The 14,777-nt window shown below is 35.8% G+C and overlaps 1 protein-coding gene across 1 annotated transcript in view; it reads left to right on the top strand.

Annotated features, from left to right (window-relative positions):
• Positions 1-14,777, top strand: part of PTPRQ (protein tyrosine phosphatase receptor type Q) — a 266,556-nt gene that overhangs the window by 137,880 nt on the left and 113,899 nt on the right. The window contains exons 40-41 of the mRNA XM_057556607.1: positions 3,255-3,396; positions 5,805-6,074. Coding sequence (XP_057412590.1) covers positions 3,255-3,396; positions 5,805-6,074 — 412 coding nt within the window. The remainder of the gene's footprint in view (positions 1-3,254; positions 3,397-5,804; positions 6,075-14,777) is intronic.

Below are 14,777 nucleotides of genomic sequence, written 5' to 3'. Positions count from 1 at the left end.
CAGAATCAATGAAAAATACCCAAAGAACTGATGTAACAAAGGGTCTCAAATATACCTATATGATTTCTAGCATTTAATTGCCAAAATATGTTGTAATTAACTAGCATTTATTTGAGAAAGTGTTCTTATTTTTTTTCCAAAGGCAAATGAAGTACTAGAATGCTCTTTAGTTGCAGCAAGGAGAGTGCAAAAACTTTGCATGAACATTGTCCCCAATATTATACGCATTATAATTTATTACTGATGGTAAATCACTTTTATAGCATGTGTAGCTTAAAAAGGGAATAGTAAAAATCAGAAGCAGTACGTAAGTTTATGTCATAAGGAATAATGATTTTCTTTTTGGAAATCAAGATATTACTCTAAAATCTGATAGGCTGAGTAGAATTCAAATTGTGTTTCTTCATAAATGTGGAATCTGTTTCCCAGCAGTGTGAAATTCCATTAATGGTGCTGAGTCTTTAGCCCTCTAGTATCTATTTCTAGTCTAATCTTAACATTTTCCATTTTTTTAAATGCGCTTTGTCTGTATGGATCACTGGTAAATAGGTATCAAACGGGGAAAAGGGGGCTTCCCTGGTGGCGCGGTGGTTGAGAGTCTGCCTGCTAATGCAGGGGACACGGGTTCGGGCCCTGGTCTGGGAGGATCCCGCGTGCCGCGGAGCGGCTGGGCCCGTGAGCCACAACTGCTGAGCCTGCGCGTCTGGAGCCTGTGCCCCGCAACGGGAGGGGCTGCGATGGTGAAAGGCCCGCGCACCGCGATGAAGAGCGGTCCCTGCACCGCGATGAAGAGTGGCCCCCACTTGCCGTAGCTGGAGAAAGCCCTCGCACGAACCGAGGACCCAACACAGCCAAAAATAAATAAATAAATAAATAAAGTAGCTATAAAATTTAAAAAAAAAAAAAAAAAAAAAACGGGGAAAAGGAATCATTTTCTATATTTCTATATTTTAAAGATAATAATCTTTATTATCCTAGGAATGTGATCATTCCTGGGATAAACATGTACGTATATTGAAGTGTGGATGTGTATGTGTGATCTTTTCCTCAGAACATAGATCTCTACCATCAACACCGTTAGCAGAGTCATGAATTAAGGACTCTGGCATCAAATTATCTGGTTAGAAGCCTGACTTTGAGACTTATTGTTCTGCCTTAAGGCAGTTGCTTAACTTCTTATGACTCAGTTTCCTCAAGTGCAAAATGGAAGCTGTAAATATACATCCACTAAAAAGTGAAGATTGTAAGGGAAAATCTATATAAAGCATTTAGAACAATCCCCAGCATATGATAAACACGGTAGCTGTTGTTGTTTTTGTATATGGTTTTAAAAAAAGAACAAATTCCATTCAGCATTGTAATAGTACTAAGCCTAAAATGATGGTACTCCTCTACCTGAATATGAGGGTAAGTTATATTCTAAGAGTTTTAGACATCTGTTTTCTCAATAGAAATGCTACCATTGAAATTTCACTAGTAGCAAAAATATAATCTTTATACCATAAAGTATTAAATATATCCGTTTTGGGGTGGAAGGAGTAGTTTTCCTTTAAAATCTACTACTTTTAGTTATTCCCTTTTACATCTGTTTTGTCTTCCATGAATTTTCATAGCCTTATTTTCTTTCAAATTCCTTTAAATGTATCCTCATGCCATCTTTTTTCCTTTCTCAACATCTAGTTTTCTTTATCTGCTTTCCTCCCTCTGTGTGGCTTTCTCTTTGAGTGTGTTGTCCTGTTTTCCTTTCTATGTTTTCAGCTACCTCTATGTCCCAACTATTAGTTTCTTTTCTTTTCTTTTTTATTCTTTCAGATTATATGTGAGTTTGTGGAGGCATAATAATTCCAGGACCACTCCAAATGTTCCTGCCATCTCAGTCAATCCAGTTTAATCCATTTGGAGATAAATAAGACCCAGGTCTGCTAGTAACTCAGGTCACTCACACATATTGAAAGAAATTTTTTATTCAGTAAAAAAGTTCTGTTATGTTTGGAAATATTCCTTACTCATGTCTCCATCTTACAACTTACTTTGTCAGTCTGTCCACTATCCAATAAGCTACTCACACTTTTTATTTTAATCTCCTGAGTTCAGTCATTTCTCTGGGTAATTACTCACCCTTCCTAACCTGAGTCAAAATTTACCTGCTTGTGTTTAATTTCTTCTTAGCATGCAGTTGTTGGTAGATTTCTCTAATTAATATAACAGTTCCTTGATGACAGGGACCATGTCTTATATATCTTTATAATCTCCTGGTTATCTAACAGTGTGCTTGGTAAATAGTAATTGTGGAAGAGTGAAAGGAAACAGCGTAATACAGTGAGTTCATAAAGTATGTCAATGACTTGCAAGAGATTAATTTAAAATATGATTCTAACTGTGAGTGCCCTGAGCATTCGTATTCTTGCTAAATTTCTGCCCCTGAAATGTTTAATATATAAGTGAAAGTAGTGTATATTTTGGATTAGATATAATGCAGTATTCTTAAAATTATACCACATAGGAAATTGTCTTCTTTTTCCATAGGGTAACTATTAATCTTAAGTGCTCTTTCTATTAGGACAATTCTCTTTGAATGAAGGCTTTATATTTGATGGTAAAATTTTCTATGAGAAAGAATATCCTCTTTTGAACAACTGTGATAACTGTTTTGTTCTTTTTTTTCATTTTCCTAAGAGATTGCATAAAATTAGAAATTTAGGAGTTGTCTGGGAAAACTCATAATTTAAGCTTCATAGGAGCAGAGTTTCTGTTTCATTCACTACTGTATTCCCAGTGCCCAGCATACAATAGCTGATGAATAAATTAATTTACACAGAATGCTACTGAGAATTAAAAAATGAATTTAGATGAATTCAAGAAAAATCAAGTACCACTGACTGCTCTTAAGTTGGATTTCAATTGAGGACTTTAATTTTAGCAAATTTTAAGGAAGTAATCAGTATGTAATTCCAAGTAAACATCAGGGAGACAAAATGAAAACAAAACACTTCAGCTTTAAAAACAAATGGCAATTATGAGATTCTTCAGTGCTGAGAGGGTGTCCAGTTCATCCTTGCTTTATCAGCTGAGCACACCCTGGGGCACATACAAAAAATATTTAATTTTTAAATTTTTAATAAAAAATACCTGTGCTTACTAAATCATAGGTTAAACACAGAAGGCATAATTTTGATGTATTAAATATTTCTTCCAGTTATAAATAAGTTTTTTGATGATGCAATGTGACCAAGAATTTTATTTCTGCTTTTCAGAATATTTCAGGTTTTCAAACTGAAGCCAAACTTGTTGGACTGGAACCCGTCAGCACCTATTCTATCAGCATATCTGCCTTTACTAAAGTTGGAAATGGCAATCAATTTAGTAACGTAGTAAAATTCACAACCCAAGAATCAGGTTAGACATGGTTTCTGGATCCTAAAGTGTTTGATTTTGTATTTTAACACTTTTCCCTTTCCTTTCTCAGTTTATGTGACTAACTATCAATATTTAATTGTTCATTCAAAGGGAAATTGAATTTCAGTGCTTTAAGGATAGGCTGGGTTGTCTTGTCTGCAATCAGATAGATATATATTTACACATGGTTTTTCACTTTGAACTGAAGAAGCTGAAATAAAAGACTAGTTTAGGAACAAAGTAGGCTTCTAGATATATGTAAAAATTACCTACTTCTTAGTACCATCTGAGACAGCTGGGAAAAAAAAGGGGAAATGAACCATTAATCACTTTTAACAGGTTGATTTATATTTTCGTGAAAAAAAATCTGTAATGTTTTAAAGAAGATGTGTTGTGACATTTGAAGAGCACTAGTCAGTATGTGAGCTTTTACTTTCCCATAGTCCATTTGTGACATGTGGAGGGGACTATGAAGACTGAAATGCCATTCATTGCTCTAATTAAACAACTTACCTGTGCATCACCTACATGTCATAACTCCACTGTGTACTGAATAGTTTTAATTTATAACTGATTTAATGATTTAATACTTTTCCTTCTCTCAACTGGACCATATTTTTAAAGGCAACTCTTCTTCACTCTTTTTCTTTTTTGTCAATGATTATTGAATAAGCGCAAGATCCTGTTCTAGTCATTTCTTCCCTATACCTCTGGGTGCATTTCTTTTTGTTTTAGTGAATCTCTAAATTGAAATTGGAGACCACTCACTGATAAATTAACCATTTTACATTAATTTATGAATGCCTGATACTATTTTCATGGCATACCTATAAGACAGGCTAAGTAAGTAGTATTTATAGTGGATAAGAGTTCATGCTCTGCAGTCAGTGTCTGGATTGGAATCCAAGCTCTGTGACTTGCTAGTTGTATAACCCTGGCAAAGGCACGTGCCTCCTCTGAGCCTCTGTATCTTTAACTGAAAAGAAACACACATTAGCAGTAGCCACCCAGAAGGTTGTTGGGAAAAATATTTGAAAAGATCCATAAGAAGTGCTTATTAGAGTGTTGGACACACAAATACTAGAAAAAACATTATGGTTGCCCCTGTTCCCATACTTCAGATGAAGAAGCCATGATTCAGGCAGATTAGATGAAAAGGGCTGAGAAAATTAGTGAAGAAACTGAACTGGAATGCCAGCCTCTGACCTCTAGTGCAAACTGGACGTGACTGTAGGAATTGCATATCATAACTGAGTGATACTATAGAAAAAGGCTAAACCCATAAAGAAAAAAACATTTTAACTATTTACACACATATTAGATTGATAAAAATCAAGGCTAATCTTGTAGACAGTATTATGTAAACCAATACTTTTTTTTTAACCAGTAAAATAAAATAATTCCACAAAATCCTATGCCCTGATTGGTTAAATAAAATTCTCAACTTGAAGTGTTATCAGCTGGCTAATTAATTGTTTTTAAGTTTGGAGAGTCAGTGAAATAGATGTTCACAAAATCCAGGTTTATAATCTAAACTTAAGTAAATTATCAACTGTCTCTTTTTCATTTATTGGTATTAGTATATGTTTTTGAAAATAAGAAAGTAAATAATTAACCATATTTAACTGCCAGAGCCCTGGATCAGCCGAGGAATTGTCTTTTCTTTCATTTTAAATGCCACACCCCCCCCTAAGTTATTCTCCTTTAGTTTTGATGCCTTTATCTTACAGAGGAAGAAGCGTTTGTAAAGATAGAAATTTACGCCACAGGAGAGAACTGTAGGCAAGTCAAAGATTACTTGAATATTCTTTAAATAGCTATGTTTTGCACAATGACAAGTTGTTTCTTTTCACTGCTTGCTGTTTGTAATCCACAAATTGACTATATACAAATTTTCTTTATAGCTTCCTCTTTTTAGTGTGACAGAAAAAACTATGCTAACATTAGGGGACATTATATAAATCAGACATTTCCCTGAGAAGTACGCACTTCAGTGAGGCACCTACATCTACGTTTTGCATTAAAAAGTTCCATCATAAAGTATGGCTAAGACTGCTCCTTCCCATTGAGAGATAAAGAGGGCAGGCTTCAACCACTGCCTGAGCTTGAGGCTAGTTACATAGTTGCTACTAAGGGTTTGAGGATGTGATTGCTGCTTGGGCCTAGGAGAATATTCAGTGATGGATTCAGTATTGTAAGGATTAATATGGTAACATAGAAAATGGGCCAACTGCCATTTGATTCAGCCCATGTTAAGAATTTTTTGAGCACACATTGAAAGGTTGGTATGTTAAATTTTTATTCTGTCTCTACTCCTAAACATGACTTTATCTAGCAATCGCATAATGAAATCATTTATCTACTACATATGTATAAATTTTAACTTGGGCATTTGCTTATCTCTTAAGTTCCAGATGTTGTACAGAACGTACAGTGTATGGCAACTAGCTGGCAGTCAGCTTTAGTGAAGTGGGATCCACCCAAAAAGGCAAATGGAATAATTACACATTATATGATAACAGTTGAAAGGAATGCTACAAAAATCTCTCCCCAAGATCACATGTATACTTTCATGAAACTTCTCGCCAATACCTCGTATGTCTTTAAAATAAGAGCATCCACCTCAGCTGGGGAAGGTGATGAAAGTGCATGCAACATGAGCACGCTACCCGAAACAGGTAACTAACGTGAAACAGGTAACTGATGCGAAGCAGGTGATTTACCTGAAAGAGAGAACTAACCTGAAACACAAAACTGTTCCTGGACTGTGTCCTACGTTTGTCAATAACCTTTGTAATCTTTATAGCACATTTGCCTAAAACTTTAAAAGAAATATTAAAAAATATAACACATACTTTTTTATCCCACATGTTACCTGAGGACCAGCTGTGTGGGACATTGAACCACCTCCATAGCAATGGGAGGCTGAAAGGAGGAAAAAAGAGAAAATCTGCTTCATTGTGTTTTTACAAGTATCTATTTCTTATTATACAAACACCAAACTTACTGAATTATGCTTTATTGTAATTTAAAATAGGGAATGAATATGTAACATATATATATATACACACACACACACATATATATATCTTTTTTTAAATTGATTAATGGCATTTGGGGTGCTTCCCTGAATTCCAAAGTTGCAGTGTCAGACTCACTTTCATCTACTTCCTTCTCTTTATACCAGCCTTCATCTTTTGTATTATTGGAATAAAAATATAGGTCACTAAGCTCTAGTCTTTAAAGAGGAATACTCTTACTCTCCCTAACAGTGATCCACCCTATGTCATAATCTCTTTCATCTTCTACCTTCTCTAATATTGTACCTCTTCATATAAATGAAAATCTGATTCCTTCCCAATAACACCACTTCACTGGAGCTCCTCCCTAGTGGGGACTGTAGGTATTGACATAATTGTTTACCTCTGGCACCTCTCGATCCTTATCTTTGAAATATCTTTTAACCCTTTCCTCCTTTTGAAATCAGCATCACCCAATTTTACTCTACTTTTCTATCTTTGAGGCTATAAACCACAGAACTTCAAGTCATGGTGTACCTTCTCTCTGATTTCAGCATCTTTTTCTTCTCATCCTTTCAAGGCAACATTTCTTGAGACTTCAGTGTCTTACCTATTCATCTGGAATGGACGCGTTGCAACAACAACTATCTCTTGCTCCTTACATCGCAAGGCATGTCACTGTAACTCATCTTCCAGGAGATTCCCAACTCCGAAAGGACCCCACTGTTTGTTTTCACTAGATGCTGGCTGATGAATAGTGCTGGAGAAAATGTAAATGGTTCTATCTTGTTCAGCTATTCTCTAACTCTCCCAGTTGCTCCACAATCTACTATACATTCCTGTTTACACTTAATCAATTTTCCATAGGAAAATTATGCTCTTATTCTGAACATGGTCTACCCCCACTATCATCCATCTTTGATATTATTATTCATTTTACTAATAGCATCAAAGATAATTGATTTGCCTTCCTTCAAAATTTACCGATATCTTTATTTATGCTCTCAAGATAGCCTCCCTTGGGAATGTCATTGCCTTCCTCTTTTCAGGAATCTAACTGCTCATTTTTGTTTCAAACTCGTGTTTCCTCTAGAACATAACTCCATCAATTTAATCTACTTTCTCCTGCATTTTATCTTCTTTCTCTGTCTCTTGCACACACACACACACACACACACACACACACACACCAACAGCCACACAAATTGTTAGAAAATTTCAGCTGAGGACCTGGTTGGTATATCAACCCTAAACATATTCAAAATGGAATTTATGTAACATGAATTCTCCTTCTCTTCCTCACTTTTCTATACCTGTTCTTTATCAGTTGGGGATCAAGCCTCATATTCTTATGTGATTCTTCCTTCCATCTCTCCTACATATAATCAGAGCTTATCAATTCAGTCTCTGCCATGGCTCTGCAATTTGCCCCTTCTTCAACTTGACTGCCCCCATGTTATATCAGACTTGTTGCTTCCTGTAATAATACCCAAAGGGGCCTTATCACCCATACTCATTCAGCCTGCCTGTCAGTACCATCTTTCCACCCACTTATTTTGATTGAATTGGCTCTAACATACAATTTAGAGCATTTATGTGTTGGCTGTTGAATTTTATTACCTGAGGGGTAAGAAGTAGACATGGAGATTTAGGTATCTGAAGCATAGAGGTGATAATGAAAGGTGCTATGTATAAGAGATGGCCCAGAATACTCCAAATGTTTTACTTATTCTCATCGTGTACAAAATATACCCCAGAATTCATCACCAGTTAGACTTGACTTCTGTCTAGCTTTTCATTCTTTTGTTCCTCCACTGCATCTCTTCATATAACTGATACCTGTAGCCAAACTTTATTTATTCAGCACATTAGATTTTATGTATTCATTTCAAAAGACATTTATTAAGCACCTGCTATGGGCTAATAATTGATTAGATTCTCTTCTTTAAACGTACTCAATACTTTTCACCATCAGATTGTCCTGCTCCCTGTCTACGTCACACAAAATTGTATTAGTTCTTAAAAACCCAGCGTAAGTGTGTGTGTGTATGTGTGTGAGTGTGTGTGTTTAAGTCTTCAATGACATGCTAAGCATTAAAACTACAGATTCCTAGACTTCACCCTAGACTTGGCTGAATCATAGCCTCAAGAGATGAAGCCCAAGAATCTGTAGTTTTAAGCATCTCTCTGATGATTCTCTGTAAATTTTCTGAATTACTGGACTAGATTACCCAGGAATTTTGATGGCAGGTGATATGTAGCAGTGAGGACAGGCAAACAGTGTCAGAGAGGTCCAAAAAGGGGTAGCAGGTGTTTCCCCAGTGGGTGGGCAGCAGACCATTGCTATACAGAGTCTGAGAGAAGGAAATATGTTCAAATGCAGGCAGGTGGTCTGCATCAGGGTGGTCTAGTACCAGGTGAAATGGTCTTGATCATTGGACGGGAGCTGAGTCCTAGAGTACTGGCAACAAAAGACAGGACAGTAATTCTGAGATAAATGAGAGGTTTGGAACTCAGAGAACAAGGCAGAGGACTCATTATTATTGATTCCACTGGTACTCAAGGTGACTGCTCAGTCACAGGAATGAAGCAGAGGTTCAATTAGTAGAACAGAGACACATAATCAAAGTATATACACTTGATGTAGAGCCACCTGAACTTAAGGACAGGTCTTTGTTAAAAAAAAAAAAAAATCCTTTAACTAAGGATTTGAATTAGATTTTAAGTCAGGATTAAAAGATCGCATGAATGGAGACTGAAGGAATTCTAAACCAATGAATTAGGAAGGTGTTAGGCATATTGTACCATGTATTATGTGCTCCCTTACTACTGAAGACAAATGTTGCTCAAAGTTTGGACTGCTGACTCTCCCTGCAGCAAAAGGTACATCCCCGAGGCCCTACTCTAGACCTGTGGAATCAGAGTTTGGAAAATAAAACTCACAAATCTTCCTTTAAACAAGGTATGTGAGGTGAGACAATGCTGAAATTTGAGAACCATTCTATTCCACTGTATACTCTTTGCTTGTGGGGCTATGTCTTATTTGTCTTTGTTTTACTCACAGTTCGTAGCAAAGAGTCTTGGGCATTCTAGGCACTCAAATTTTTGTAAAAGAAAGAAATGAATTGTTTTCTCATGAAATTCATAATTTTTCATAAGGGTGTTACTCCACTGCAATGTATTATTTCCACACTTTCATCAGGCAAAATTATAGATATTTTCTCCCAGGCAAATGTAAACGTTTTTTCAATTAAGGAGAGTCATTCATATGAAACATGAGTATTAACTGCTGCTTTAAAAATATTTAAATAATTTGTTTATCTTTAAAATTAATTTTCAGATCTAGCATGTAATTGTATTTATGATTACAATTTTTATTAGGTAAATAATTTGCTTTTATCTGGGTTCACATGAATTGTTTGTTGATAAGACATTAGTGAGAACTGGAGATTCATTGTTCAGAATGGAAGCAGTTTTATAGCTGTTGCAAACTTCTAATTTATGGTGGTCTAAGATTAGTCACAGTGTAAAGTCAGCTCTGAGTCACTGACTCTGTACTTACTTTTTTTTTTTTTTTTTTTTAAATCTTTATTTATTTATTTATGGCTGTGTTGGGTCTTCGTTTCTGTGCGAGGGCTTTCTCTCTACTTGCGGCAAGTGGGGGCCACTCTTCATCGCGGTGCGCGGGCCTCTCATTATCGCGGCCCCTCTTGTTGCGGAGCACAGGCTCCAGATGCGCAGGCTCAGCAATTGTGGCTCACGGGCCTAGCTGCTCCGCGGCATGTGGGATCCTCCCGGACCAGGGCTCGAACCCGTGTCCCCTGCATTGGCAGGCGGACTCTCAACCACTGCGCCACCAGGGAAGCCCTGTACTTACTTTTGACATGAAGTAAAATCAAATTTGGCTCACTCCCTTACTGCCTAGTGCCTGACCTTAACATTCCTTCCAGGGATTTTTGGGTATTTTTCTCAGTGTAAACTTGGTCATATTGGGCACAGTTAAACATGCATCATGGATGATTGAATTTATGATTGAATTTATGAGGAGATTAGTGTTCAGTGTCTAAACTGGTTCCATTGTCACAGTCAAACACGTCAGAATAGGGCAAATACAGATGAAGGCCCCCAAACCTGGTAATTTTAATAGCATTTTCTGTCCAAGTATATTATATGTACCAATAAAAATATTATAGCAAATTCAAGTGCATACAAGACTTAACTTTTAAAATCTCAAATTAGTTCAAAATGCATGCACTTCTCCATATTATTTTCAAATCTTAGTAAATATGGTGATTTAATATTGAGTTTGAAAATTTGTTCTTTTTTTCTGGAAGATAATTTTACAGTTCGGATTTATTCAAAGCTCTTCCAAGTTCAGTAATTTAGAATCAAAAGAGGGAAATAAGCTATATCCCTTGGACGCCCAAAACTTAATTGAGGGAAAGTGAAATACGCAGTTGTGGTTTTTAGGGGTGTTCTTTTCAGCAGTGATTTCTTTATTAGCTTTTTGTTCAATAGGAGGTATTAGGCACCTAGATGGACCCACTGGAAGTCCACTGAGCTTGCAAATATATTAATGGATCAGCACTGAATGGGAGTGTGTTTAATATCCCTGTTTTTTTTCCCCTTCTACTCTTGGTTCTTTCAAATAACTGTGTACTGTTTAATAGCATATATGTAAACTCTCAAGCCTCTTCTACAAAGCCATGACTGCCATTCCTCTAAGAATTATTGAAGAAATGTATTTGTTATGTACTTTATTTGGATCCCTATTTTGTGGACCTCTGTGAGCAGTGTAGAGATTACTGGGCGAACTGTGATTATGACAAAATCTAACTTCCATTTACCAGCTTTTTTAAAAAAATAAGATATACCATTTATAAGAATTTAGACCATTCTTAAGTACCATTTAATAGAGTGGATGTGGATGGTAAAAGTTTTCTCAAGGTTGCAAATTAATGTGCTAATTCAAAAGAAGTTTACTTTTTCCTTTGTCTGCATGCCAGTGACATTGCTCTCCTCAGTCGAGATGAGAAGTCAAACATGCAGGAAAATTGTGTGATCCTGTTTGTTCTTAAGCAAGTGAATTGGCACATTCTACTTACCAGTCAGTAATTGTAGAAAGCACAAAAGCCATTATAGTTGCCTGTCATGGATCAGAGAGAAATAGCTATTAGCATTGCTACTTTAATTGAAGTTCAAATGCTTTATAAAATATATTTCCTACAGACTTAATGATTAAATATAATACTTTCCTTAAGAGTGAACATCAGGTGAAAAGTATCCTTTATACTTGTGGTATGGTGGACATTTGACCAGTATATACTCATGTAATGCTTACTGAGTCCAGGCTTTGTGTTTGGGGTTCAAGACTCAAGTTTGAATCCCAAATGGCATTGGTGATCTCGGCTCTGCAGGTCCAAATAACTCCACCATTATTGTAAAGACGTATCTAATAAATATAAAGCAATTAAACACAAACCTACATAAATATGTCAGTTGTGTGGATTGAAGATTGAATCAAATAGGAATTCGGGAGAAATACATTTTATGGAAGGCTGTATTGAAGAGGTGGAATAGGAACTGGATGTTGCTTATTGATAGCTTTGGAATTGCTTTATAGAAGTTTAGACTCAGTAACCTAATTAGAAGATGATGATATGGTATTGGAACTTGAATTTCATAGTCAGGTATACTAATGTTTACTTAGATTTACCTGATATAGATCAACAAAATAGCTAAGTTTACTAAATATTCTTTTTTGTTGTTCCTCAATATGCTATGAGAAAATGTCAGTTGTACATATCAAAGAACATTCTTCTTTTTGTTTGAGCAATCTTAGATGGCAGAGGTTAGGTAGACCTGAAGATTATGGGTATGCTAAAGCACTTATGGTAAGCCACTCTGTGACCCCATCTCTATTCATGAAAATGGTGAGATAGATAGAGGGGAGTAAATAGAAATTCCAAGACACAGCAAGGGAAAACACATAGTAGCACAAAGGAATGTAATACAAGGGGTCAAGGCTGAGATGAAAGCCTGACTAGAGGGTGTTGTATTGAAAAGAGTATAGGAGGTGAGATCGAATAACTCAGGTGGACCTTACTCTGCTTTGTATAGTTGTAGCAGAAATTTGAATACAATTTTATGGAAAATTGGGAACTCTGCTAAATTTAGAGTAGGAAGCAACATAAATTGACTCTGAAAACAGTGATTTTTTTTTTTGCCATTTCCTAAAACCCTGCAGTAATCTCTTCAGATGGAGAAGGATTTGTTCATTACGAATTTACTGAATCTCCCAAATCATAATAAAATCCACGGGAATTTTAATGGTCCGTAAGGTCCTTTTTCAACTCAGCATTCTCTTCCCTAGTAATGTATGTGTCTCTTCCTTCATCTTTTGAAATTTAGCCTCAAATACCACCTCTTCAAAGAGGATCTAACTTATTTATGATTAAAACCCCTCCCAGCTAGAATTTTCTATGCCTCTTTCTTGCTTTACTTTTCTCTGTTATATTATCATTATCTGTGGATCTGTCCTCATTACAATGCATGCTCCATGAGAATAGGGATTTTCCTTTGTGCAGTTCACCCTTATTTTCAGTGTCCAGGAACGCATCTGGCGTACAGTGATACTCAATAAATATATTATTAAAGAATGAATGAATCAGTCAATCAATATACAGGCCTAGAAGAGTGATAGAGACACAGTGAACACTCAGTATGCATACTTTGGGTGCCTGAAGTAGAAACTTTCAGCCACAAAACTATGTTTAGACAATTATGTGGTAAAATATCTAAGAAAGGCATGTCTTCTGTGGTAGATCTTTTTAATAAAACTTTTTATTTTGAGATAGTTATAGAGTCACGTGTATATATAAGAAATAATATAGGGAAATCCTGTGCTCCCTTTATCTAGTTCCCTCCAATGGGAACATCTTGTAAGACTACAGTGCAGTATCACAACCACCATATTTATATCAATGCAATCAATATAGAGAATATTTCAATGAGAATAATTTCTCATGTTGCCTTTTTATGGCCACACCCAACTCCTGCCCACTCTCCTTGTACTTCTGCTCATCTTAACCCTCTGATAACCACTAATTTGCTCTCCATTTTCTGTAATATTGTCATGTTAAGAATGTTATATAAATTTTTTTGTACTGATTGATAAGTTCATGTAATTCTCTTTTTTGGCTTGTTAATATGGTGGATTAAATGGATTGATTTTCTAATACTGAACAAACCTTTGGTCTCTGGAATCAACCCCACTTGATCATGGTGTACTTCTTTTTACTTATTACTGATTTCTATTTGCTAATAGTTTGTTAAAGATTATTGCATCTATATTCGTGAGGGATATTGGTCTGTAGTTTTGCGGAGGTTTTTTTTTCACTGTCTTTGTCTAGTTTTGGTATCAGGGTGATGGTGGCCTTATAGAATGAGTTTGGGAGTGTTCCTTCCTCTGCAATTTTTTGGAATAGTTTCAGAAGGATAGGTGTTAACTAAGAGAAGTCTCTAAAGTGTTAACTTTAGAGAAGTCTAAATGTTTGATAGAATTCACCAGTGATGCCATCTGGTCCTGGGCTTTTGTTTGTTGGGAGTTTTTTAAATCACAGTTTCAATTTCAGTACTTGTGATTGGTCTGTTCATATTTTCTATTTCTTCCTGATTCAGTCTTGGGAAATTGTACCTTTCTAAGAATTTGTCCATTTCTTCTAGGTTGTCCATTTTATTGGCATATAGTTGCTTGTAGTAGTCTCTCATGATCCTTTTATTTCTATGTCCGTTGTAACTTGTCCTTTTTCATTTCTAATTTTGTTGATTTGAGCCCTCTTTCTTTTCTTATTGATGAGTCTCACTGTCTTTGTGTAGTTTCAGTATCAGAGAATACTAGCTTTATAATACGAATCTCTTCTAATTTCTGGAAGAGATTGTGTAGAATTGGTGTTAATTCTTCTTTAAACATTTGGTTGAGTTCTCCAGTGAAACTATTGAGGCATGGAGATCTCTTTTTGGGGAGTTTTAAAATTATGTTTAAGTGTTCTCAGGATGCAAAGTTGGAGCTGAAATGTATATCGAATCAGTTGCAAGAAGTGGTACTTGTAAATAATACATTTGTCAAAAAGGAAGTCTCAAGAGAAATAAAGAAATATGGTAAACTAAAATGTGTTGAATTGATATGAGATGAAAATACGATATATCGAAATGTGTGAAATACAGTTAAAGCAGTGAAGAGAGGGAAATTTATAGCATTAAATACATACATTGTAAAAGTCTCAGATCTATAATCTAAGGTTCTCCCCTCCACTAGAGTCTAGAAAAAGAAAAGGAAGATATAGTGAAGGAAGTGAATAA

This window comes from Balaenoptera acutorostrata, chromosome 11 (genome assembly GCF_949987535.1).
Source record: "Balaenoptera acutorostrata chromosome 11, mBalAcu1.1, whole genome shotgun sequence".
Lineage (NCBI taxonomy): Eukaryota > Metazoa > Chordata > Mammalia > Artiodactyla > Balaenopteridae > Balaenoptera > Balaenoptera acutorostrata.
The sequence above is the reverse complement of the archived record's forward strand: the minus strand, read 5'-3'. Positions and strand labels throughout refer to the sequence as shown.